The sequence below is a fragment of the Mirounga angustirostris genome, unplaced genomic scaffold (assembly GCF_029215605.1).
Source record: "Mirounga angustirostris isolate CCGP_5_RB_7025 unplaced genomic scaffold, mMirAng1.0.hap1 SCAF_2, whole genome shotgun sequence".
Taxonomy (NCBI): domain Eukaryota; kingdom Metazoa; phylum Chordata; class Mammalia; order Carnivora; family Phocidae; genus Mirounga; species Mirounga angustirostris.
The window spans coordinates 72,280,484-72,307,045 of NW_026991710.1; the positions used below are offsets into that span (position 1 = coordinate 72,280,484).

The 26,562-nt window shown below is 36.0% G+C and overlaps 1 protein-coding gene across 3 annotated transcripts in view; it reads right to left on the reverse strand.

The window, feature by feature from the left end:
- Window positions 1-2,536: 2,536 nt before the first annotated feature.
- SNCA (synuclein alpha) overlaps window positions 2,537-26,562 on the reverse strand; it is a 147,579-nt gene continuing 123,553 nt past the window's right edge. For all 3 annotated transcript variants that reach the window (XM_045880752.3, XM_045880753.3, XM_045880754.3), the window contains exons 5-6: window positions 5,026-5,109; window positions 2,537-2,809 (exon numbers count right to left, since the gene is read on the reverse strand). In XM_045880752.3, coding sequence (XP_045736708.1) covers window positions 2,777-2,809; window positions 5,026-5,109 — 117 coding nt within the window. In that variant the 3' untranslated portion in view covers window positions 2,537-2,776. The remainder of the gene's footprint in view (window positions 2,810-5,025; window positions 5,110-26,562) is intronic.

The window sequence follows — 26,562 nt, forward strand, 5'->3', positions numbered from 1 at the left end:
CCCATTCAGTGGGCTGCCTTTTCATTTTGTTGATGGTTTCCTTCACTGTGTAAAAGCTTTTTATTTTTGTGTAGTCTCAATAGTTTATTTTTGCTTTTGTTGCCCTTGCCCGAAGAAAGTGGCCCAAAAATATATTGCTAAAACCAGTGTCAAATAAATTACTGCCTATGTTTACTTCTAGAAGTTTTATGGTTTCAGGTCTTACATTCCAGTCCATTTTGAATTTCTTTTTTATATGTTCTAAGATAGTGGTCCAGTTTTCTCTATTAAAGAAACAGTTTTTTCCCCACTATATATTCTTGCCTCCTTTCTCATAGGTTAATTGACTATATAAGCGTGGGTTTATTTCTGGGGTGCCTATTCTAGTCCATTGATCTATTTGTCTGCTTTTGTGCCATACCATACTGTTGTTACTATTACAGTTTTGTAATATAGTTTGAAATCAGGGAGCATTATTCTTTCAGCTTTGTTCTTATTTCTCAAGATTGCTTTGGCTATTCAGAGTCACTTGTGTTCCATAAACATCTAAGGCTTCTTTCTTTCTTCTAGTTCTGTGAAAAATGCCACTGGCGTTTTGATGGGAATTGTATTGAATCTGTAGAGGGCTTTGGGTAATATGGACATTTTAACAATATTAATTCTTCCAATTCATGAGCACAATATATCTTTCCATTTATTTGTGTAATGTTTAATTTCTTTCCTCAGTGACTTAAAGTTTTCAGAGTACAGTCTTTCATTTCCTCAGTTAAATTTATGTCTAGGTATTTTATTCTTTTTGGTGCATTTGTAAATGAAATTGTTTTCTCAATTTCTCTTTCTGCTACTTTGTTTAGTGTAAAAAAAATGCAACAGATTTCTGTGCATAATTTTGCATCCTGCAACTTTACTGAATTCATTTATCAGTTCTAAGAGGTTTTTTTTTTTTTTTTTGGTGGCGTCTTTAGGGTTTTCTATATATAGTATCATGTCATTTGCAAATAGTCAAAGTTTTACTTCTTCCTTATCAATTTGTATGCCTTTTATTTTTCTTGTCTGATTGCTGCAGCTAGAACTTCCGGTATCATGCTGAATAGAAGTGGTGGGTGGACATCTGTGTCTTGTCCTTGATCTTAGGGGAAAAGCTGTCAGTTTTTCACAAGTGAGTATGATGTTAGCTGAGGGATTTTCACATATGTCCTTTATTATGTTGAAATATGTTCCCTCTAGACCAACTTTGCAGAGGGTTTTTAGCATGAATGGATGTTATAGTTTATCAATGCTTTTTCTGAATCTATTGAGATGATCATACGGTTATCCCATCTCTTATTAATGTGATGTATCACACTGATTGATTTGCAGATACCGAACCACTCTTGCATCCCTGGAATAAATCACGATTTAGTGTGGTGAATGATTTTTGTAAAGTATTGCCAAGTTCTGTTTGCTAATATTGTATTGAGGATTTTACATCTATGTTCATCAGAGATATTGGCCTGTAATTTTCTTTTTTTTGCCGTGTCTTTGTCTGGTTTTGGTATTGGTAATCCTGACCTCACAGAATGAACTTAGAAGCTTTCCTTCCTCTTCTGTTTTTTGGAACAGTTTGAGAAGAACAATTATTAGCTCTTCTTTAAATATTTGGTAAAATTCCTCTGTCAAGTTATCTGGTCCTGGACTTTTATTTGTTGGGAGTTTTTTGATTACTAATTCAGTTTCATTGCTGGTAATTATTTTTTTTCAAATTTTCTATTTCTTCCTGATTCCGTTTTGAAAGACATATTTCTAGGAATGTATCCATTTAAATTGACATTTCTTAAGGTAATGGTTTGGTAGGTCCCAGAAATGTTTAAAGACATTTCCGAGGCTGATGGTGGTGAGATTTGATTTAAAAAATAAAAATAAAATGCTGGGTTAAACAAAGTTAACCAGATTCTCTCTAATATGTTTTATTAATACTTGAAGCAGACATAGTCAAAATCCTTTGTTAAACTTACTGTTCCATGGAACCCATTTTTTTCTGAATAGCTTCTTAAGACACCACTGCATATCAGAAGATACTTTGGGTAGTGTTGCTTCAGTGAATTCCCAGAGTAAAGGGTTAATGTTCCGTCTTGTCTGCTTAATTCTTTTAAAATTCCTTCTCCTTCAAATGGCCGTCAAGAACTTTAATTTTGTCAGTTTTCAGTTCATATGGTTATAAGCATGATTTTATTATTAAAGTGAGATGGGATTACTATTTTTATAATGAGATAACATTTTAATTTCACCATTTATATATAAACACAAGTTAATAAAACACATCACAAAACAGTAAAAGTTCATAGTTAATATTTATAGGTGCATAGTTTCATGCTCACGTTTTAAAGTATTATATATATTAACAAATTTCACAACACATCATTATTTTTAAACAGAAATAATCATTAAAAGACACCTAGAAATCTTATAGTATACGATAGTAAATCACAGCTTCTCAATAACAGCAACAAAAATAGTGAGGATTTAGAAATAAGTGGTAGTCACTTAGGTGTTTTAATGTAACATTTTAGGTCTGAAGCCACAGTATCACAGAGCACACAAGGACCCTGCTACCGTATAATCACTTCAGTGAGAGGGAAGCACTGAAATGCTGAGTAGGGGCGGGTACAGAGAACTTCAATCACGGCTGATGGGAGAGTTTAAAATACACTGTAAAAACGTTGAGAAAATATCATGACTGGGCATGTTGGAACTGAGCACTTGTACAGGATGGAACATCTTTCAGTAGGTCTCAAGAAACTGGGAGCAAAAGTATTTCTTAGGCTTCGGGTTCATAGTCTTGATACCCTTCCTAATATGAAGAAAACCAGAAAGAAAACATGCAGTATTATTAGTTTTAGTCATCAGTAATGAAGGATTTAGGGTGAATGAGATAGGACACGGCTCACCACCTTGAATGAAGGTTATACTCATAACAGCTCTGCAACTATTCAGTTACACACAGTATACTTTCATCTTTAATAATTTTGTCTTCCTGTCAAATATAAAAGTGAATTATGCTGCTCAGAGTTCAGGTATCTGAATTTAACTTTCAGATGACATTTAACAGTCATATGTTCTAGTCCTGTAGGATAAGTTAGTTGGTCTATATTGCTCCCAGTTTCCTCAACTGTAAATTTTGAGAGACAAATTAAGTGGCTTAAAAAGCCTCTTCAAGGGCTGAGATCCTCTAATTTTTAAAACGAGACAAAGACATTTAAAGGCAAGTGACATTTTCTTTCCTTTTGCTTCTCAATGAAAATGTCTTCTTCATCCATGGCTTCAATTATTACTTTTATTCTAAGCCCCCCTCTCCCCATACAATATATGGATAGCACCTACAATAAAAATATTAAAGATCTTAACTAAAGTAGTCAGATTAGTCCTAAAGAACAACTCTAATTAGGATCCTGCTTTAAAATGAACAAATGTACCTTCAATAGCTCAAGTTGCTTTCTGAATATAGTACAAACTTAAATGGAAAGGTTCTTCTAGTATTCTACAACTTTTCTTTGACCCATCTCTGCAGCCTTAATATGTCACTAGTCTCTGTTCCCTAACCTCAAATCCTATTTAATTACTCACTGTTCCTCAGACATATCTTTATGCATGTTTAGACATGCATGCCTTTGCTTCTGATATTACCTTGGGCTAGAATGTCTTTCTTTCATTTTGGTCTATCATATCTCCCATCCCCCCCCACACACACAGATCAACACCAACTCTTCTAAAAAAGTCCTGATCACTCTAACCAGATCCTGTAAAATATACTTTTTTTGTGTATCTTGAATATTTTTGCTTCTGTGATGCCTGATACATAGAAGACAGTCAATAATGTTTGAAGGAATCATCATGAAACAAATGAAGGAGCAAATTTGTATTTGTTTTTATCAAATCATTAGAATGTAAACTTCTTGTGTCCTGGTACTATCAATTAAACTTCTTGTATTTTCTATAGTATTTAGCATTGTGCTGTGCATAAAAAGATTCAAAAATTTTGGTAAAATCTAAGAAACAATTTAATCTCAATTTCTATAAATGGGATTATCACTATGCCTTTAACTGATGCCATGAAGAATAATATATAACCTAACTAAAGACATTTTAACTTAATTTTTAATGAATAATACATCTTCTTTGTGATGTCTGGTACCGGTATAAGGGTAATACTGTCCTCATGGAATTAGTTGGGAAGTAATCGTTCCTCTTTTTTTTTTTTAAGAGAAATTAATTGGTATTAATTGTAATTAATAGTTATTAATTATTCCTTAAGTGTTTGGTAGAATTCATCAGTGAAGCTGTCTGGTCCTGGGATTTTCTTTGTGGGTAGATTTTTTTTTAACAATAATCCAGTCTCTTTACTTTGTTATAGGTCTATTCAGATTTTCTATTTCTTCTTGAGTCAGCTGCATTCATTTAAAAGTATTTTTAAATTTTCCTTAAGATACATTTTCTTTTAAAGAAACTTATTTTCAAATTAAAATTAATCATCAAAAGGCTAGATTGAAGTACATCAGTTCCTGCAAACCATGCATTTATCATATTTCTACTCTATAATTTTTGTGGGTAACTTTTATTTTACCATGGAAATATCTTGCTGGAAATGTATGGCAAATAATAATTACTTGAGGCATTCAGTTGATTTCTCCAACTTTCCATTTGGGGATTTATTTTAGAAAGTAAAGTTTTTAATAAAATAATTTTCTAATGCAGGGATCAGCAAACACTTTCTGTAAAGGGTCATTAAGTACATATATTAGGTTGTGTGAACCACAGAGTATCTCTGTTGCTTTTTTTTTTTTTTAAACAACACTTTACAAATGTAAAAACCACTTCTAGCTTTCAAGTTGTCTGCACAATAAATATTTGGGATTTGGCCAATTTGTCCCGCTAGAGAGTAAATCACTTTCATTAAGGACCCATGGAAGGAAAATCTGACAGTGACAGATTTTTGGTACTGCTTATTAAAAAGACCCAACTTGAAGTCCTGAAGTTTATTTTTAGAGTTGTAGGTATATAAAATTTTACCTCAGAAGGCATTTCATATGCCTCATTGTCAGGATCAACAGGCATATCTTCCAGAATTCCTTCCTGTGGGCCTCCTTCTTCACTCTAAATGGGAAGAACAAAAGGAATATGATGAGGTACTAGTTTTTACTTTTTAAAAATTAAGCACACTTTAAAAACATCTTATGTATAATACTGGTAAGAATGTTGTAAAAGTGGCACTCCTTAATATTACTTCTGGCATTCTAAACTATATAGTACCTTTGCAGAAATATTGTGGTGTTGTTAACACTAAAAATGTACAAATTTTTTGCCCAAGTAATTTACTATCCAGGAAGTAGTCCAAAACTATCATCCAAAGATGTTTTTCAAAGCATCAATGATAGCAGTAAAAGAAATTGTTAACCTAACTGTTCAATAGAAGATGAAAATTATAATTAATCTATTCAATAGATTATTATGAAGATATGTATTTACTATAGCATGAGAATTATATAACAAAATGAGAACCTATTTATAATAGCATGTTTAGAAAGATATAAAGTTGTATATATTATGGACATAACCAATGTATTATTCAGATGCAAAGCTAAAAAGATTGAAGAAAATCCAACAAAATATTAAAAGCACTTTTTATTGGGTAGTTATGTTTTACTTTTTTTGTAAGTTAACTTATATAACCATTTATAATGTAAAAGCATACATATTTTATAATTTATTTTTAAATGATGGCAAAGAAATTATTTTCTGAAATTTCAAAATTGAAACTATATAAATATATATAACTATATAAATATATATTACCTATATATATATATCACTATATATATATCACTATATATATATGTAGAGAGAGAGAGAATCAAATACATGATCCATAAATTTCCTAGATCTCTCTCCTTAGAAATAAGATACCATAAAACTCAACTTGAACTCAGGTCTTCACTAGTATCCTTCATTAAATACCTTTTGTTGCTTTGCATTTATTCCAGTAAAGTTCACTGAAAATTGAAAAAGCAGAGAGGCAATGTGAGCCTAAAATGGACTTACTCAAAGAGATCAAATACTCCCTCAGCCAATGTCGCTTATGTTTAAAAATATGCCTGATGTAAATAATAGCTCCTCCTGTCTCCATCATGAAAGTGACTGACAGGTAGGCAGAGAGATAAAGAAATGGCTGCCCATGTGAAAAGTCAAACTAAACCTCATGCTTACGTTAACTGGGCTGAGAAGTTTATAGATCATCTTCTCCTGCCCAACTCCCTTTTTATAAACCAAAACAGTCCAAGTTATATATAAATGAAATAAAATATAAGCACTTCCCAGAATACCTTACTTCTAAATGTGGAATAAAGATACTATTTCACCTCTTAGCACAAGTCAAGAATATAGGTTCTCTTGTATTGTGGTTAGATATGAGGTCTGTAGCATCACAAGACTTGAGTTCAAATCTTAGCTTCTCTAGATTCTAGACTTTTTAAATTGAAGTACAAGTAACATATAGTGTTATATTAGTTTCAGGTGTACAACATAATGATTCAACAATTCTATACATTATTCAGTGCCTACCACGCACGATGAGTATAATCACCATCTGTCACCAAACAATGTTGTTATAATCTTGTTGACTATGTGCCCTATGTACTTTTCATCTCTGTGACTTATTTATTTTATAACTGGATGTTTATACTCTAAATCCCTTTTAGTTCACCCATTCCCCACCCACCTTTCCTCTGGCAACCACCTGTTCTCTGAATTTCAGAGTCTGTCTCTGTTCATTTTTCTTATTTCTCAGATTCCACATATAAGTGAAATCACTTATTTGTCTTTCTCTGACTTATTTAACTTAGCATTATACTCTTTAGGTCTTAGAAGTGTTGCAAATGGCGACATTTTGTTCTTTTTTATGGGTAATACTCCATTGTGTGTGTAAATACACTACACCTTCTTTATCCATTCATTTTACAATGGACACTTAAGTTGCTTCCACATATGGCTATTGTAAACAATGCTGCAATAAACATAGGGGTGCGTATATCTTTTCAAATTAGTGTTGTTATTTTCTTTGGGTAAATACCCAGTAGTGGAATTATGGGGTCATACAGTATTTCTATTTTTAATTTTTTGAGGAAACTCCATACTGTTTTCCAGACTGGTTGCACTAATTTTCATTTCCACCAACAGTGCATAGGTTTCTTTTTTCTCCACATCCTCACCAATACTTGTTATTTCTTCTTTTTTATTCTAGGCATTCTGATAGGTGTCAGGTAATAAATATCTCATTATGGTTTTGATTTGCATTTCCCTGTTGATTAGTGATGTTGAGCATCTTTTCACGTGTCTGTTGGCCATCTGTAGGTCTTCTTTGAAAGATGTCTACACAGGTCCTCTGACCATTCTTTTGATTGCACTGTTTTTTTGATATTGTATAAGTTCTTTATATATTTTGGATATTAACCCTTATTGTATATGTCATTTGCAAGTATCTTCTCCCATTCAGTAGGTTGCCTTTTTGATAGTGCAAAAGCTTTTTATTTTGGTGTAGTCTCAATAATTTATTTTTGTTTTTGTGTCTGTTGCCTAAGGAGACATATCTAAAAAAGTGTTTCTACGGCTGATGTCAAGGAAATTATTGCCTATGTTTTCTTTTAGGAATTCTATGGTTTCAGGTCTCATATTTAGGCCCTTAATCCATTTTGAGTTTATTTTTTGTGTATGGTATATGAAAGTGGTCTAGTTTCATTCTTTTGCATGTAGCTATCCAGTTTTCCCAACACCATTTATTGAAGAGACTGTCTTTTCCCCATTGTATATTCTTGCATCCTTTGTTGTAGATTAATTGACCATATAAGCATGGGCTTATGTCTGGGTTCTCTATTCTTTTTGATTTATCCATGTGTCTATTTCTGTGACAGTACCATACTGTTTTGATTACTACAGCTTTGTAATATATCTTGAAATCTGGGAAGGTGATACCTTCAGCTTTGTTCTTCCTCAAGATTGCTTTGGCTGTTTGGGATATTTTGTGGTTCCACACAAATTTAGAAATTCTTTGTTCTATTTCTGTGAAAAATGCCATTGGCGTTTTGATAGGGATTGCATTGAATCTGTAGAGGGCTCTGGGTTGTATGCACATTTTTACAGTACTAATTCTTCTATGAGCATAAATATCTTTCCATGTATTTGTATCATCATCAATGTCCTTCATCAATGTTTTACAGTTTTCAGAGTGCAGGTCTTTCACCTTCTTAAGTTTATTCCTAGGTATTTAATTCTTTTTAGTGCAATTGTAAATGGGACTGTATTCTTAATTTCTCTTTCTTCTACTTTGTAATTAGTGTATAGAAATGCAACAGATTTCTTTACATAATTTTGTATCCTGCAACTTTACTGAATTCATCAGTTCTAATAGTTTTTTTTTTTTTTTTTGGTGGAGTCTTAAGGGTTTTTTATATATAGTATCATGTCATCTGCAAATAGCGAAAGTTTTACTTCTTCCTTATCAATTTGTATGCCTTTTATTTTTGTCTGATTGCTGCAGCTAGAACTTCCAGTATCATGCTGAATAGAAGTGGTGGGTGGACATCTGTGTCTTGTCCTTGATCTTAGGGGAAAAGCTGTCAGTTTTTCACAACTGAGTATGATGTTAGCTGAGGGATTTTCACATATGTTCTTTATTATGTTGAAGTATGTTCCCTCTAAACCTAAGTTTGTTGAGAGTTTTTTGTCATGAATGGATGTTGTCCTTTGTCAATGTTTTTTTGGCATCTATTGAGATGATCATATGGTTTTTATCCTTTCTCTTGTTAATATGATGTATTATACTGATTGATTTGCAAATATTGAACCAGTCTTGCATCCCTGGAATAAATCCCAATTTATTGTGGTGAGTGATTTTTGTAATGTATTGTCAAATCCTGTTTGCTAATATTTTTTTATTAAAAATTTTATTTGTTTGAGAGAGAGAGAGACAGCAAGCACGAGAGAGAGAGAGAGAGAGAGAGAGAGAGAGAACCAGAAGGGGAAGAGGAAGAGGGAGAGTGAGAAGCAGGCTCCCCACTGATTAGGGAGCCTGACACAGGGCTCAATCCCAGGACTCTGGGATCATGACCTGAGTTGAAGGCAGGCGCTTAATCAAACTGAGCCACCCAGGTGTCCCCTGTTTGCTAATATTTTATTGAAGATTTTACATCTTCGTTCATCAGAGATATTGGCCTATAGTTTTCTTTTTGTTTGCACTGTCTTTGTCTGGTTTTGGTATCAGGGTAATGCTGGCCTTGTATAATGAATTTGGAAGTTTTCCTCCTCTTCCCCTTCTCCCCCTTCTTCTTTTTCCTGAATACTTTCAGAAGAATAGTTATTAACCCTTTAAATGTTTGGTAGAATTCACCTACGACGCCATCTTGTCCTGAGCTTTTGTTTGCTGGGAGTTTTTAATTCTGATTCAATTTCATGGCTAGTAATCACTCTGTTCAAATTTTCTATTTCTTCCTGATTCAGTTTTAGAAGATGATATTTTACTAGAAATTTATCTAGTTATTTTAGATTTTCCAATTTGTCCTATAATTTTTCATAATATTCACCTATAGTTTTTTGTATTGCTGTGTTATTATTTCTCCTCCTTCACTTCTAATTTCATTTGAGTTCTTTCTTTTTTCGTGATGAGTCTGGCTAAGGGTCTATCAACTTTGTTGATTTTTTTTTTTAACTTTGTTGACCATTACAAAGAGCCAGATCTTTGTTTCATTGATCTTTACTATTGATTTGTCTAGTCTCTATTTCATTTATTTCTGCTGTAATCTTTATTATTCCTTTCTTTCTACTAGCTTTGGGCTTTTTTTTTTTTTCTAGCCCCTTTAGATACAAGGTTAAGCTGTTTATTTCAGATTTTTCTTGTTTCTTAAGGTAGGCCTACGTTGGGGTGCTGGGTGGCTCAGTCCTTAAGCATCTGCCTTCAGCTCAGGTCATGATCCCAGGGTCCTGGGATCGAGCCCCGCATTGGGCTCCCTGCTCAGCTGGAAGCCTGCTTCTCCCTCTCCCACTCCCCCTGCTTGTGTTCCCTCTCTCACTGTCTCTGTCAAATAAATAAATAAATAAATAAATAATCTTAAAAAAAAAAGGTAGGGGGCGCCTGGGTGGCTCAGTCGTTAAGCGTCTGCCTTTGGCTCAGGTCATGATCCCAGGGTTCTGGGATTGAGCCCCAGATCGGGCTCCCTGCTTGGCAGAAAGCCTGCTTCTCCCTCTCCTACTCCCCCTGCTTGTGTTCCCTCTCTCGCTGTCTCTCTCTGTGTCAAATAAATAAATTAATTAAATTAAAAAAAAAAAAAGGTAGGCCTATGTTGCCATAAACTTTGATCTTAGAATTCCTTTTGCTGCATCAAAAGATTTTGGACTGTTGTGTTTTCATTTTCATTTGTCTCCATTTATTTTTCTTCTTTGATCTTGGTAGACCCATTCATTGTTTGGTAGCATGTTGTTTAGCCTCAATGTATTTGTGGGGTTTTATTTTTGTTTTCAGATTTTTTCTTGTAATTGATTTCTAGTTTCATTTTATTCTTCTTGAATTTATTGAGACTTGTTTGGTGGCCTCACATGTGATCTATCCTGCTATCCTGGAGAATGTTTCATGAGCACTTGAAAAGAATGTATTTTCTTCTATTTATGGATGGACTATATATATAGTCTATCTAAATATATAGTGTATATATAACATATATACATTATTTATAGATAAATATATGTTAAATATATATTAAATATATATCAATAATGAATGTATGTATATATTAGATTCATCTTGTCTAATCTGTTGTTCAAAACCACTGTTTCCTTGTTGATTTTCTGCCTGGATGATCTATCCATTGATGTAAGTGAGTATTAAAGAATGCTACTACTACTGTATTACTGCCAATCTCTCCTTTTATGTCTGCTAATAGTTGCTTTATGTATTTAGGTGCTCCCATGTTGAGTACATAGATATTTACAATTGCTTTGTCCTCTTCCCTTTTTCATTATGTAGTTCCCTTCTTTGTCTCTTGCTACAGTCTTTGTTTTAAATTCTATTTTGTCTGATAAGTACTACTACTTATTTTTCTGTTTCTTCACCTTCAATCTGCATGTCTTTTTAGGTGTGAAGTGAGTATCTTACAGACAGCCTATAGATGGGTCTTGTTTTAGATCTTTAATCACCCTGTGTCTTTTGATTGGAGCATTTAGAACATTTACATTTAAAGTAATTATTAACAGGAATGTACTTACTTCCATTTTGTAATTTATTTTATGGTTGTTTTTGTCATTCTGCTCTGTTCCTTACTTCTCTTGCTTTCTTCCCTTTTGGTTTGATGGCTTTCTTTAGCGTTACGTCTGGATTCCTTTCTTTTCTTGTGTGCATTTATTATAAGTTCATGATTGGTGATTATCTTTAGGTTCATATATAACATGTTATGTGTATAGCAGTCTCTATTAATTTGATGGTCAGTTAAGTTTGAACACATTCTAAAAGCAGTTTTTATGTATGTGATGTCATATTTTACATCCTTTTATTTGTGAATCCCTTGACTGACCTTTGTAGATACAATTGATTTAAGTGCTTTTGCATTTTAATCTCCATTCTGGTTTTACAAATAATTATTCTACTATATTACATGTTTGCTTTTACCTGTGAATGTTTTTCTTTCATAATTTTCTTCCTTTTAGTTATGGCTTTTTCTTTCCATTCAAAGAATTCCTATAATGCTTCTTAGAAGGCTGGTTTAGTAGTGATGAACTCCTTTAACTTTTTTTGGTCTGGGAAACTCCTTATCTTTCCTTCTATTCTGAATGATAACCTTGCTGGAAAGAGTATTCTTGGTTGCAGGTTTTTCTTTCAGCACTTTGAATATATCATGTCACTCTCTTCTGGCCTGCAAAGCTTCTGCTGAAAAATCAGCTGATAGCTGATAAACCTTAAGGTTTCCCTTGTATGTAACTGTTTTCTCTTCTCTTGCTGCTTTTAAAATTCTCTGTTTAGAACTATTTTCTTGCCATTTTAATATTTTGTCTTGGTGTGGACCCCCTTGGTTAATCTTGTTAGTGGTTCTCTGTATTTCCTGGATCTGAATGTCAGTCTCTTTCCTCAGATTAGAAAAATTTTCAACTATTATTTCTTCAAATAATTTTTTGCTTCTTTCTCTGTTCTCCTTCTGATATCCCTATAATGCAAATGTTAATTACACTTGAAATTGCTGAATTTCCTCAACCTATTCTTTTTTTTGGAGTGAGAGAGAGTGAGTGGGGGAGTAGAGGCAGAGGGAGAGAATCTTAAACAGGCTCTACACCCAGCACAGAGCCTTACACAGGCTTGATCTCACAACCCTGAGATCATGACCTGAGCCACAATCAAGAGTCAGCCGCTTAACTGACTGAGCCACCCAGGTGCTGCACAACTTATTCTCATTTTTAATTTCTCTTTTTGCTGTTTAGCTTGGTTTCTTTCCCTTACCCTGTTTTCCAGATCACTGATTCATTCTTTGCATCCTCTAACCTGTCATTGATTCCCTCTAGTATATTTTTTTAAATTTCAGTTATTGAGTTCTTCATCTCTGAGTCTTTTTTATATTTTCTATCTTTTTGTTGAAGGTCTCACAGATTCTCAAGTCCAATGAATATCCTTATGACCATTACTTTGAATTCTCTATCCGGCATATTGCTTATCTTATTTCATTTAGCTCTTTTACTGTGATTTTGTCCTGTTCTTTCATTTGGAACATATTCCTCTGTTTCCTCATTTTGCCTCACTCTGTGTTTGTTTTGATGTACTGGAATGGTAGTTACGTCTCTTGGTCTTGAAAGTAGTGGCCTTATGAAGTCCTGTGGCACCCTGTAGCATAATGTCCCCTGGTCACCAGAACCAGGCATGTCAGGGATGTCTCCTATGTGGGCTATGTATACCCTACTGTTGTGGCTGAGCTGCATTTGCCTTCAGTCCAGTGAGCTGCAATGACCCACTTGCCTGCTGTGGATGCACCAGTCAAGATGTGGCATGTCAGCAGTCAGGCTAGCTGTTTGCAATCAGTCTGTCTGCCACAGGTGCACATGCACCAAACAGCAAAATGCTCTCCTGGTTGGGCTCCTGAGAGGCTTTCAATGATGGGTAAGGTTGACAGTCAGACCAGATTTCTATACCTAGTCTGTCTGCTAGGAATGCAGGTGCACCAAAAGGCAAAGCACTATCCCTGCACACTCAGTTTAAAAGCTCCACTGCTGGAACTGTGGGTGTGCTAGTGTATTGTAGTTTTCTTCCCCTCCAGCCAGGGAAGGAATCACTTTGGAATAGCAACAGCCTTTGCCGGAGCTACTTACAGCGTGTGTTGGAGCAGGAGCTGCTTTGGAGGGATGCCCTGCTAACAAAGGTGACTTAGGCTGGGTCTGAAGGGGAATGTGGGTGCCAGGCTCATCGTGTAGCAAGAGAGGCGGAGAACGTTCACACTGATTCTTGCAAGTGTTCAGCTATCTAGTCTGGGAGATAGGAAGATAAATGGTACCCACTGGCATTTTTGTTCTTGGATAAGTCTCCTCAAGAACCCTGCCCCTTCAGCACACATTCTGAGATTAGTAAATAACTCTCCTTCATATATATCACAGGTTTTACTTAAACTGCTGCATCTATGTTTTTCTCTTCTGGGTTATTTGCTATGCTGGTTCTTTAAGGGCAGGGACTCAGGTTCGTATCACCCTCTAGCTCTCCCAAAACTAAGCGTGCTGATTTTAAAAGTACCTGGAGTTAAGCTCCACTGATAATAAAAGCTCACAAATTATGCCTCACTCATTTTCAAAGCCAAAGGGACTCATCTTCCCAGTGCTAATCCCCCATGTCTGGGGTGGGGTTTGTTCTTGTTTCTTCTGTTTGTGATGTCATTCCCCCTACCCTGCCATTTGTGATTAGTCTCACTGGGGGTGTGGTTCCCAACTATCTGCATCATCCCCTCCTACACTCTTCCATGTGGCCTCCTCTTTATTAACTGTGGAAAGTCTATTCTGCAAGTCTTTGAGATAGCAGATGTAGCTGTTATCTTGGTGTGTCCAAGGGGCCAGGTGAGTTCAGGATCTTCCTACTCTGCCATATCTTCCTGATTTCCCAGATTCTAGATCTTTTGTGATGTTGGGCAAATTTCTTAAGCTTTTTCTAAGCACCAAATAGCCTTAGTGAAAAAAATAGGGCAGCAATTCATCTTTTAACGAGGAGAAACAAAAGATATCATTAATCTACTATTAGTATTTAGGTAACTTTTAGTGATAGTCAAGTGGGCAAAAAATAAAGTAAACCTGTTGTTAAAAAGAAAACCACAGGCCCAAAACAGAATCACTTATGTTAAAGACCCATGTCAGTAAACCAAGTCTTAATACCTAACCTAACTGCAGTTTTAACACCCCCAAGAATATAAATTTAACCAGCATACTAATTTCCTCGTCTACACTAGGAGGTAATCTGCTATTAGACCATTTCTCTTCCCCTTAGGAGTGTAACCTTGCCTAAAACAATGCATTCACTGTTAATAATTTCCTCCCCCCACCCCATTCCCTCTGCCTTTAAAAATCTTTCCTTTCCTACAGCTTGATGGAACTCCATTCTATTTGCCTGACTCATGAATCACTAAGTAAAGCTGATTAGATCTTCAAATTTGCTCAGTTGAATTTTGTTGTTGTTTTTTTTTTTTAACAGATTTGGTGGCAGTATTGACAATTAAAGTGAACTTCTGACAGCCTTCAAGGACAACAAGAAACAGAGGCACAATGCCTCACCAATGCTTTTGAGTTCATTGTCTTTTTCACCATTTCTGAGGGCCATTGGTGAATTCCTCTCAATATAAGCTCTGTTCTTTTTGCATCAAGTTTCTAATCTAATTGGCTTTACAGTCTAGAGTTAATGGGCCAGTCTAGACTGACAGGAGGTCTCTAACCAGCCCTTGTTTCAGTCTGTAATTTCAGTTTGGAATCCCTTCCTCAGTTCCAACCCCAGTCTCCAGTAGTGGAGTCTGCTGATTTAGTCCACATTGGGAATTGCTGGTGGTGCATGTAGGAACTTCTATTGCCAAGATCCAGCCCTTGGTTCTATCCTCAGATTCCACATGGAGAACTGCCTCTGCCACCAGAAGTTCTCAATTTGTTTGGCATCAGTCCAGAGTCTTCATTCTTTAAGGTCTTCTGGTTTAATCCTTTTCCCAGTATCAAGTTCTTTGCCTACTGCTGGTGTCCATGGTTCTGTTTCCTTGGTAACTATTGGTTTCTGTTAATGGGCACATGAGGTAAAAGCTAATTGCTAAAGGGAATCTTGGTTGCCAAAAAGCTGCAAAAATTCGTGGGCATGGGTTGAGCATTTAAGAGCTGTTAGTTTACACACCACCTAACTCAAAGACTCCCATGTTAGGATAAGTTGGTTACACAATGGGTTAGATAGACACTAGGTCACCCACCCACTTCAAGAAAGCTTCCGTGCAACAAGGTACCCTGTAAAACAACGAAGTACACTGTAAAACACCACAGCTGCATATGCCTTTTAGATATTAGTTTGCCTCTGAGAAACCCAAAGACGTGGCTAATGGGATCCTTAAACTCTAAGCAGTCAAGCACACCACCTTCCAGCATGCCTGCTTTTTTCTAAAAACCATGGTCTCAGAATCTGTGAGTATCTACAGAAATGGCAAAATTTTACTAAAAACTATCTAGAATTACAATGGCCATTATGAGGAATGTTTCAATTATATAAGATCCCCTTTAAGGAGTGTACTTGAAAGTAAAGCCTTCAAAATTCCAAAAATAGCTTCATTGAAAATTTCACTACAAAAAAAAAAAACAAAAAACTGATAAAAAATTAAAAAGATGCAAGAGGTAACTAATAGAGAAGACTATAAGACTCATGTAATTCTCAGTACGTCCCTCTATCATTTCAATACTCCTCCTAGTCCTCTGTCTGAATTGCCTTAACATGACCATAAACATAAGTCCACCAAGTTAATAACCTTACAGACACCCCCCCGTTATCTACCTTAGAATGAGGGCCCCATGTAAATTTTGCATTATCGTATCTGTCTCCTGGTTAAATACTTTTAAACAACAAGGTCTCTGATTATATGCTTATGTGTGTCTAGTATAGAGTGTGACATTTTCTACTTCTGGATGGTATTACTAAAATTTGTAAAGAGCTCTGTTTAATTGGCCTAAAAATAAGTACTTCTAACTTAATTTTTTAGAGAAAATCTCAGAAACATAAAAGAAACTAACACAAATGCTTGTCACATTCACAAGACCTGGGAAAATATTCAGTATTAAGGGTAATTTCAGGTTGCTGGTTTATTATAATAGACATATCTTAGACTTATCAACACTGACTATAATGCAAACATATAACTTTTTATTCTGCCTAGGTTTACTAATCAAATAGGTTCATGTTATCTCTGTTGCAAAATTTGTCAGGAAAAAAAAAACCCTTAGAATTAGATTTTGTCTAATGTTTCAAATCTAAACATAATTAAGAACAAGTAAATTGAATAGGTGTAAATAAAAGTTTTAGGTGAATTTTTAACATCATTTCCTCAAGTCATTTTGGTAACCTGAAACTTTAAAGTTTTGCTAAGTGATGAGTTAAATTCATTAAGTGTCAAGATTATTTCCAAATAAAATACTAAAACATTAATCGCTGAAAATAGGCTTATTTACTTTTTGCTTACTTTTACAGAGGAATCAAAAATATTTGCACCTATTAGTAAACATGTTTTAAACCACATTGAGAAATTTTCTATGAAAAAAGCACAAATCATAAAAAGTATGTTTCTAGAAATAAAAAGTGTAAGTTTGTCAATTCACAGAATGCCAATGTAAAAGAGCATTCATAATTGTTTACTTCTTAAAGTCCCTAAGAGTTGAAAATTCTAATCAATATATGTAATTAAAGCTACTAGAAATAATAAGGAAAGCATCTCTGTATGCAAGAAAAGAAAGATGTTTGCTTTTGGTAAAGGAAGGTATGAGGAATGAAAATATATTCTAGTTAAGGGAAAAAACAATTTTGGCATAAAGTAAGGCTGCTTATTTAAAGAGGAAAAATATAGGACAAAATCCAAATGTAAAAAAGAAAGTTGAAGAAGTTTGTGAAACAAAATCTGTGAAAAGACATTTTAATGTATAACCAAGCTAAAATTAATATGAATTTAAGAATGAGTTTTCATATTAAAAGTACACAGCTATAAAACTAGAATGTGGCTTTTTTTTTCTGTTAAAAGACAAAGTTTTCTTAAATTATTGGTCTGGTCATTGTCTACAATTTCTAATTAAGCATTTTTGTTTATCTTTAACATAATCTGCTTAGAAAAATAAAGATTGTATGTTTTGTATTTATTGGGTCTTTGATTACTTCTTTTTTTTTTCCTTTTGTTTTTTGAAGGAAAAACAAACTTTTTTGTCGTTGTTTTCTGAAGGGAAAAAATCCTTCAGAATCTTTTCAATATTAAAAGAGCTAAGGCTTAACTTCTAGGGAAGATGGCAAAGTAGGAGGATCCTAAGCTCCCTTGTCCCATAGATACAACTAAATAATACATCGGTGTAAATGACCTAGAAAATGGCACAAAGACTGGCAGAACAGACTCTCTACAGCTAAATGTAGAGAATAGGCCACACTGAAGAGGGTAGGAAGGGCTGAGACTAGTTAGGAGCCAAACTAGTGTACAAGACTGTCCATGGGAAGGAGGGACCTTGCTGGCATGGAGAAAGGAGAGAAACAGATCCTCTCACCAGGCACGCCAGACACAGGGAACCCACATGGGGAACATGAATACCGGTAACATTTAGCTTTGAAAAGCAGAGGGGCCTAGTTTCATGAGTTCTTACAAATAGCAGGGCTTAACACCTGGAACTTTAAAAATGAGCATGCTTGGCTCTGGGAGAGCCAGGAAAGTGGTAAGAAACAGTCCATGCCTTTAATGAGACAAGACAACAAACAGCCCCATGGAGATACAGCAGAGAAGAAGCAGTTTGAAAAACGCCTGGGGTGTATAAAGGAGGGAGATTTGTTTACTAACCTCAGAGTTTATGCTTGAGGGGCAGGGATCTTTGGGTGACTTATCCAAGAACAAAAGAGCTGGCAGGTGCCATTTCCCTACCTTGCCCACCAACCTGCAGGATACACAGACAACTGCAGGAACCAGAAAGGTGCCACCTAACAGGGTGACCTGCCACTGTAGGCTTCTGCAGTGCATCCAACCCTGCCAGCCTCAGCAGGAGGTTTCCCGGGTGGCTTCAGGTCCCTTCCCTCAGCGGACCTGCACAGACCTCGCGGGCACTGTGCGCGCCACCCCACACTCTCCTGTGAACTCTCCCATTGCAGCCCTGTGGCAGGAGGTTTCTAAGTGGCTCCAGGTCCTCTCCTGCTGCAAACATGCACAAAGCTCGCTAACACCGTATGCTCTACTGCTGTGTTCTCCTACGGACCTGCCCCCTCTGATATGCCCTTGGCCAGAGCCTATCCGTAGCGGTGCCACAAGCCTGGCAGTGTGCAAGCAGCCCTGACGGGGCCAGCACCACTTCAAAGTGATTCCTGCCCCAGGAAGAGGGGAAGATAACCACACAGGCCACTCTGACTGTGGCCCCAGCAATGGGCTGGGGGCAGACGCATGGCCTGACTGTAGGCCCTGCCCAACAATGCAAGCTCCTCAGGGGATAACACAAGGGAAGTGCCCTGCAGTTTGGTACAACGACAGCTCTAGCAAATGCCTGATCTGACTCAACTCAAGCCCAAGTGGCCACATATGAGCCCACTAACAAGACAGGGACTAAACCCTGCCCACAACAGGCAAAGAAAGACACTGCAGACAACTAGACTGAAGGCAAAAGTGGCTCAGCCACAAGAGTAGAGCATGCACGGGGCGCCTGGGTGGCTCGGTCGTTAAGCGTCTGCCTTCGGCTCAGGTCATAGTCCCAGGGTCCTGGGATCGAGCCCTGCATCGGGCTCCCTGCTCAGCGGGGAGTCTGCTTCTCCCTCTCCCTCTGCCTGCCATGTGCTCTCTCTCTGTCAAATAAATAAAAATTTAAAAGAAAAAAAAAAAAGAGTAGAGCATGCACAACACACACAGGAGACACTCCTGGAGCACCAGGTCTGGGAAACAGGGGACATTGCACTGCAGAAAGCTACAGGACCTCTTCCCCATAAGGCCACTACTTCTTTTTTTTTTTTTTTAAGATTTTATTTATTTTTTTGACAGAGAGAGACACAGCCAGAGCAGGAACACAAGCAGGGGGCGTGGGAGAGGGAGAAGCAGGCTTCCCGCCGAGCAGGGAGCCCGATGCGGGGCTCGATCCCAGGACCCTGGGATCATGACCTGAGCCAAAGGCAGACGCCCAACGACTGAGCCACCCAGGCGCCCCAAGGCCACTACTTCTAAGAGCAAGAGAGGTAGCTGACTTTCCTAACAGACAGAAACAGACACAGGTTTAGACAAAATGGGGAGACAAAGGAATATGTCCCAAGTGAAAAACAAAGAACAGGAAAAAAAAAAAAAATCACAGCAAGAGAGCTAAATGAAATGGAGATAAGTAATATGCCTGATAGAGAATTTAAAGTAATGGTCATAAAGATGCTCACTGCACTTGAGAAGAGTGGAAGACCTCAGTGAGACCATCAACAAAGAGAAAGAAAACATAAAAAAGAATGATTCAGAGAGAAAGAACTCAATAACTGAAATTAAAAATACGCTAGAAGGAATAAATACAGACCAGAGAAAGCACAAGAGCAGCTCAGGAATCTGTAGGCCAGAGTAATGGAAAGCAAGACAACAGATGTAGAAAAGCATTTGACAAAGTGCAACATCCATTCATGATAAAAACCCTCAACAAAGTAGGTTTAGAGGAAACCTACTTCAGCATAATAAAGGCTTATATGAAAAACTCACAGCCAACATCATCCTCAATGGGAAAAAAACGGAGAACTTTTCCCCTAAGATCAGGAATAAGACAAGGATGTCCATTCTCACCACTTTTATACAACATAGTATTGGAAGTCCTAGCCACAGTGATCAGACAACAAAAAGAAACAAAAAGCATCCATATCAGTAAGGAAGAAGTCAAACTTTCACTATTTGCAGATAGCATAGTACTCTATATAGAAAACCTAAAAGACCCAACCAAAAAAAAAATCACTAGAGCTGATAAATGAATTTAGCAAAGTCGCAGGAAACAAAATCAATCTACAGAAATCTGTTGCATTTCTATACACTAATAATGAAGCAGAAAAAGAAATTAAGAAAACAATCCCATTTACGGTTGCACCAAAAATAATAAGATACCTAGGAATAAACCTAACCAAAGAGGTGAAAGACCTGGACTCTGAAAACTATAAAATACTCATGAAAGAAACTGAAGATGACACAAACAAATGGAAAGATATCCCATGCTCATGGATTGGAAAAACAAAGATTGTTAAAATGTCTATACTATCCAAAGCAATCTACACATTTAATGCAGTCCCTATCAAAATACCAACAGCATTTTTCACAGAACTACAACAAACAATCCTAAAATTTGTATGGAACCATGAAAGACCCCAAATAGCCAAAGCAATCTTGAAAAAGAAGCAAAGCTGGAGGTATCATTTTTTTTAGACTTCAAATTATATTACAAAGCTGCAGTAATCAAAACATCATGGTACTGGCACAAAAATAGAGACAAAAGAAAACCCAGAAAGACTCTCACAACTATGTGATCAATTAATCTTTGACAAAAGCCGGAAAGAATATCCAATGGGAAAAAGACAGTCTCTTCAACAAATTGTGTTGGGAAAATTGGACAGCAATATGCAGAAGAATGAAACTGGATCACTTTCTTACACCATACACAAAAATAAACTCAAAATGGATAAAAGACCTAAATGTGAGATCTGAAACCATAAAAATCCTAGAAGAGACATAGGCAGTAATTTCTCTGACATTGGCTATAGCAACAACTTTTTTTTCTAAATAACTCCCCTGGGGCAAGAGAAACAAAAGCAAAAATAAGCTATTGGAACTACATCATAATAAAAATCTTCTGCACAGCAAAGGAAACAACCAACAAAACTCAAAGGCAACCTACAGAATGGGGAGATGGTATTTGCAAATGACATATCCGATAAAAGCTTAGTATCCAAAATATTATAATGAGCTTATATAACTCAGCACCCAAAAAATAATCCAATTAAAAAATGGGCAGAAGACATGAACAGACTTTTTTCCAAAGAAGACATACAGAGGGCCAACAGATACATGAAAAGATGATTATCATCAGTTTTTATCAGGGAAATGCAAATCAAAAGTACGATGAGATATCACCTCACACCTGTCAGAATGGCTGAAATCAACAACACGGGAAACAACAGGTGTTGGCAAGGATGCAGAAAAAGAAACCGTCTTGCACTGTTGGTGGGGATGCAAACTGGTGCAGCCACTGTGGAAAACAATATAGAGGTCCCCCAAAAAGGTAAAAATAGAACTATCCTATTGATATGGAAATGTTGGGGTTCAGAACAAATGGCCAAGGAAGAATTCTTGAGACATCTTCAGTGCAAAAAGGACCCATGAGCAGAAAGAGCTGCAGTGGAGTCATGAGGAGTGGCTGATTATATACGTTCAAGTTGGGAGGGGGCCAGGAATAGTACAAACCTCCAAGGTATTTTGGAAACAAGGTTTCCAGGACCTGGAAGGGGCTAGCTATTGTTAAGAAGTGGTCATTTATTAGTGTTAGGTAAAAAGTCACTCATAGGGCCCTTCAAATGTGTATCAGTGGACTGTATGTTTGGAGGATGATTGCTAACATATATCTTGGGGGTAGAGATAAAGGAAGTTTCCAAAAGAATTTCTTTATGTTTCAGATAGAGCCATAGAATCCTGGGGGGTCTGGCTAAGATCGCCTTTTGCCCTTAGCAAAGCTTCAACATTGAGGCAGCTGAGCTCCCAGAGGAAGGTCACTCTGCTTGTTTCAAGGATTTGTCAATGGGCTGTGAGCAGCAAGGAAATTTAATTTTTTTTTTCTTTTGGCTTTGTTTCCCACATCACTATGATCCAACAATTGCGCCACTGGGTATTTACCCAAAGAATACGAAAACACTAATTCAAAGGGATACATGCATCCCTATGTTCATCGCAGCATTATTTACAATAGCTAAGATATAGAAACAATCCATTCATCAATTGATGAATGGAAAAAGAAGAAATGTATACACACACACACACACACACACACTGAATATTATTCAGTCATAAAAAAGAAATCTTGCCATTTGCAACGAAATAGATGGAGATAGAGAATATAATGCTAAGTGAAATAAGTCAGACCGAGAATGACAAATACCATATGCTCTCACTCATATGTGGAATTTACAAAACTAAACAAATGAGCAAAGGGGAAGAAAAAGAGAGAGAGATAAACCAATAAACAGATTCTTAACTATAGAGAACAAACTGATGGTTATCGGGGGGGGGATGGGTGAATAAATAAAAACTTAAAAAAAAATCATGTTATCCCTCTGGTCCAAATTTAAACATATTAGTTTTTGATTCTTTCTCTCCTGGGCATAGGTATTTTCTTTTTACTTTTCTCATTTTACATCTTAAGAACATGGCTTGACTTTCTGCCTGCCTGGGACATGCAGGTTGTCAGTTCTTTTTTTGACTATCTTTGGGAGTAACTACAGATATTGAAAAAAAAAAAAGTATCTTTAACACCCTTTTTGAGGATGCCTCTTGGGTCCATGAAGTTGTTTAATACTGTCAGAAATATTTACTGTTTTTCCTAGCTAAAACCTGACAAGATATTTTAAGACTTAATGACTCTATAATCAGAAATTTGGCCAAACTGGAAGCTGATATTCAGAACCTGATATAAAAATTTTTAAGCACTCTCACCTCAGGTGAATGTACCCAGAAGAAAAGAAGACATTCTCATAAGCAGATGGGTGTGTCAGTCCTTTGATAGCATTACACAGCAACACAATTCTTTGAGGAATTAAAAACAGCTGTCTTTATTTTACAAGTCTAGTCTTAAAGACCAGAGGTGCGATTACAGAACCAATTCAAAGACACCAGTATTTTTTTACCAATTCCACAACCTCTCCTATTTATCTCAAAATGCATAAGTGTTATAAAAATCCTGGCCTTGAGGGAAGGAAAGTCATTCTAGAAAGTGCTTGCATTTTTTTCCTGTGCTATTGAAATGTAAATGTTCAGTGTTCTACCTGGTCTTTTCCAATGAACTCAGTCCATCACTTTAAAACACAAATTCCAGGGAGGTAATTTTTATCAAGAAAAAACAAGGGGGAAAGCCATTTAGAACGTGACTTGCCAAGGACAAATACAAATCTTGTCTTCTCCACAAATATTAAAAGAAACCGTTAGCCATGTAGGCCAATAACCTTAAATTCATCTATCAGAAAAACAAACTCATCCAACATTTATAACCAGTAAATTTTGTACCTATTTCATGGCAGTGATTTTTAAAATAGAAGCTATAAGGTCTGCCTCTGTATGTTTATGTGTGTCTATATATGTGTTGTAAATGTGTTTCTACCTCTGGATGGTCTTGCTAAAATTAATTTGTAAGAGAGGACTATTTCATTGGCTTGAAGGCAGGCTCTTCTAAAGATTGGCATTCTTTAACTCAGGGACGGAAACTAACCCAAATGTTTTTCAAATTCATGTGATCTGAAAAAATATTTGAAATAAATCCTAAAGTTGATAGTTTAATTAAAACAAACATTTTTAGAGTTACCAACATTAAATATAAAATTTCTATTCTACTTGAGTTTAGTAGCCAAATAAATTTGTTATCTCTTACAAGATCTGTCAACAACAACAAAAATAGCTTAGGATAATGGCTACGTACTGTTTAATAAAGTTTTTGTAAGTAATCTAAACAGAACAGTTAAGAACAAGTAGATTAAATAAAAGACACTTGGAAATGTTAATGCTACATTTGAAAATTTTAAGAGACATGCTTCTAGAAGTTTTAAAATGTATTCATAAATCTGAAAATTTAAAAAATGCTGATATGATCATTCACAACTGCTTTTTAGTTTTCACTAGAAATCAAGGTTTCTAAGGGTTAAAGTTCTAAATAATGTATGTAATTAAAACTACTTAAAATAAGGGAAACCTCTCTGTATGGCAGGAAAGTAGGATAGGTTTTCAGAAAAAAAAAGAGGTATAGAAATTAAGATGCATTTTTTGTTGAGGGAGAAAAAAAGTAACTTTGTCCTGAATTGGGGCTAAAGAGAAAAAAATAAAGGACAAAATCAGAATATATAAAAAAATTATAAAAGGTTTATGAACAAGAAACCTTTAAAAAATTCGTATGTGGTCAAGCTGGCTAAGATTAAATAAATTTATTTATTTTTTAAGATTTTATTTATTTGACACAGAGAGAGAGAGTGCACACAAGTAGGCAGAGTGGCAGGCAGAAGAGGGAGAAGCAGGCTCCCTGCTGAATGGGGAGCCCAATGTGAGGCTCGATCCCAGGACCCTAAGATCATGACCTGAACTGAAGGCAGACATTTAACCAACTGAGCCACCCTGGCTCCCCTAAATGAATTTATTTTTAAAATAAGTTTTAATATCAAAATAAGCTGGTGCAAAGTTAAAATTTGGTTTTCTCTCTGTTAAAAGGTCTGGTTTTTTGGTTTTTTTTTTGTTTTTGGTCTGTTTTTGGTAAGATTATTGTATAAGATTCTTTACCTTTTGATTATTGAGTTTCATAATGATCTGTGATCCTATTTAGATAACTGCTTTTAAACCCTTTTTTGGGTATTTTGACAAACTTCCAAAATCAAATTCTTTTAAAAATGCCTGTTTTCTCTAGAACATTCCAAAATATTTGTCAAACAAATTGGACATTTGATATGTAATTACATGGAAGCATTGCCATATAAGTAATACTAAGCCTTCTTTATATTATATTTGTAGGATTGTGGCACATGTAGTTAAAGTCTATTTTCTTTCAAAAACAGTCCCTTATTGCCAGACCTTTGCTATCCTAATGTCCTTGTGACATGGCAACAGTCTGCTTCTGAATCAGAAAAACTGATATGGACAAATAATGGCTGTAAATTCAATGAAACACCTGCAACTAGACTTCATTAAACAGCTACTTAGTATGGGTTATCAATATGTTCTTATTATTGTATATGCATTTTCTGGATGGGTTAAAGCCTTTCCTTGCTCCAAGTCTGATGCCCTTATAGGAAAAACAAAAAACTTAAATGTGTTTCCCACTTGAAGTGTATTTTCCACTATCTCCAGTGGTTAAGGCACCCACTTCACCAGACTAATCCTAGGAGCCTTAACAAAAGCTTTACCAACTTGAAATTCTATCAGTGTTACAGCCTTTTGCTGATCCCTTGTTGTCTCATGCTAGTATGATCAGCTACTATAAGTCTCTAATGTTTTATGCTCAAGCCAGCCATCAATAGATTAAAGAAGGTTTTCTAGATCCTTTTTTTTTCTTTTTTTTAAATAATGATTAGTTTTAATCCACATATAATATATTATTTGTTTCAAGGGTACAGGTCTGTGATTCATCAGTCTTATATAATACCCAGTGCTTATTACAACACATACCTTCCCCAAGGGCCATCACCCAGTTAGATTCTAATTTTAAAGGAGCCTGTTGGTCACCCGCTGGAGTGTGGTGGGTATTCTAAAATGTCATCAGAGGAAGACAGCCCGTGAGCCCCCATTGAAAGGGACCTTAACAAGTGCCCCTGACCATTGACCCTGCTCCAAAACTAAAAGATGCTAGAGATCTCTAAATCAAATCCACAGGAAGAGAAGTAGCTGACATGGAGGTAGACTGCTTCCACCCAAGTTGCTGGATTAAGACTTCATACTGTAACTGAACATAAAACCCCTTCTCCCTCTTTTCCTTTCTTTTCCTCTGGCATTGGCCTAGAAAGATAACACCCTCATCGGTATCTCCCAGGCCATTGCTAAGGCAGGGAGTAACATCTTTGATTGCAGGCTAGGAGAAAATCTAAATGTGCCCCTAATTTTTCACAAGCAAAATAAGACATCTTTATTAGTTGGTTCTCCTAAGTTTACATTGTTGAGTTAAAAAGGACCTCTCAGGAGGCTTTTGAGATTCAGGACTCACTCCTTTTGGCAGGTCCTTTTTTCCTTGGCGAGGGATAAATATAAATGAAGCTATAATCAAAAATGTCTCCTTAAAATTATTGCAGAATCTTCTAAAGCAATAGCAGCTCAACAAAAGTCCTTAAACTCTCTAGCCAAAGTTGTTCATGATAATATAATAGCTCTTGATTATCCTGTAGGTGAGTAAGGAGGTGTCTGTGTTTTGTCCAACACCACTTGCCATACCTAGATTAATGCTTTTGAGGAAGCTGAAACTCAAGTAAGGACAAGCTGCTTGGCTTTAAAAAGGTGACTCCTTTCATGGGGTTTTTCCTTGACTTATTTGATTTTGATAGTTGGGTCTTGGGGACCATGGTTCCAAAGTATACTCTAAATATTGAGAATCATCCTGCTTATAGTAATCATAATAATCTCCTTG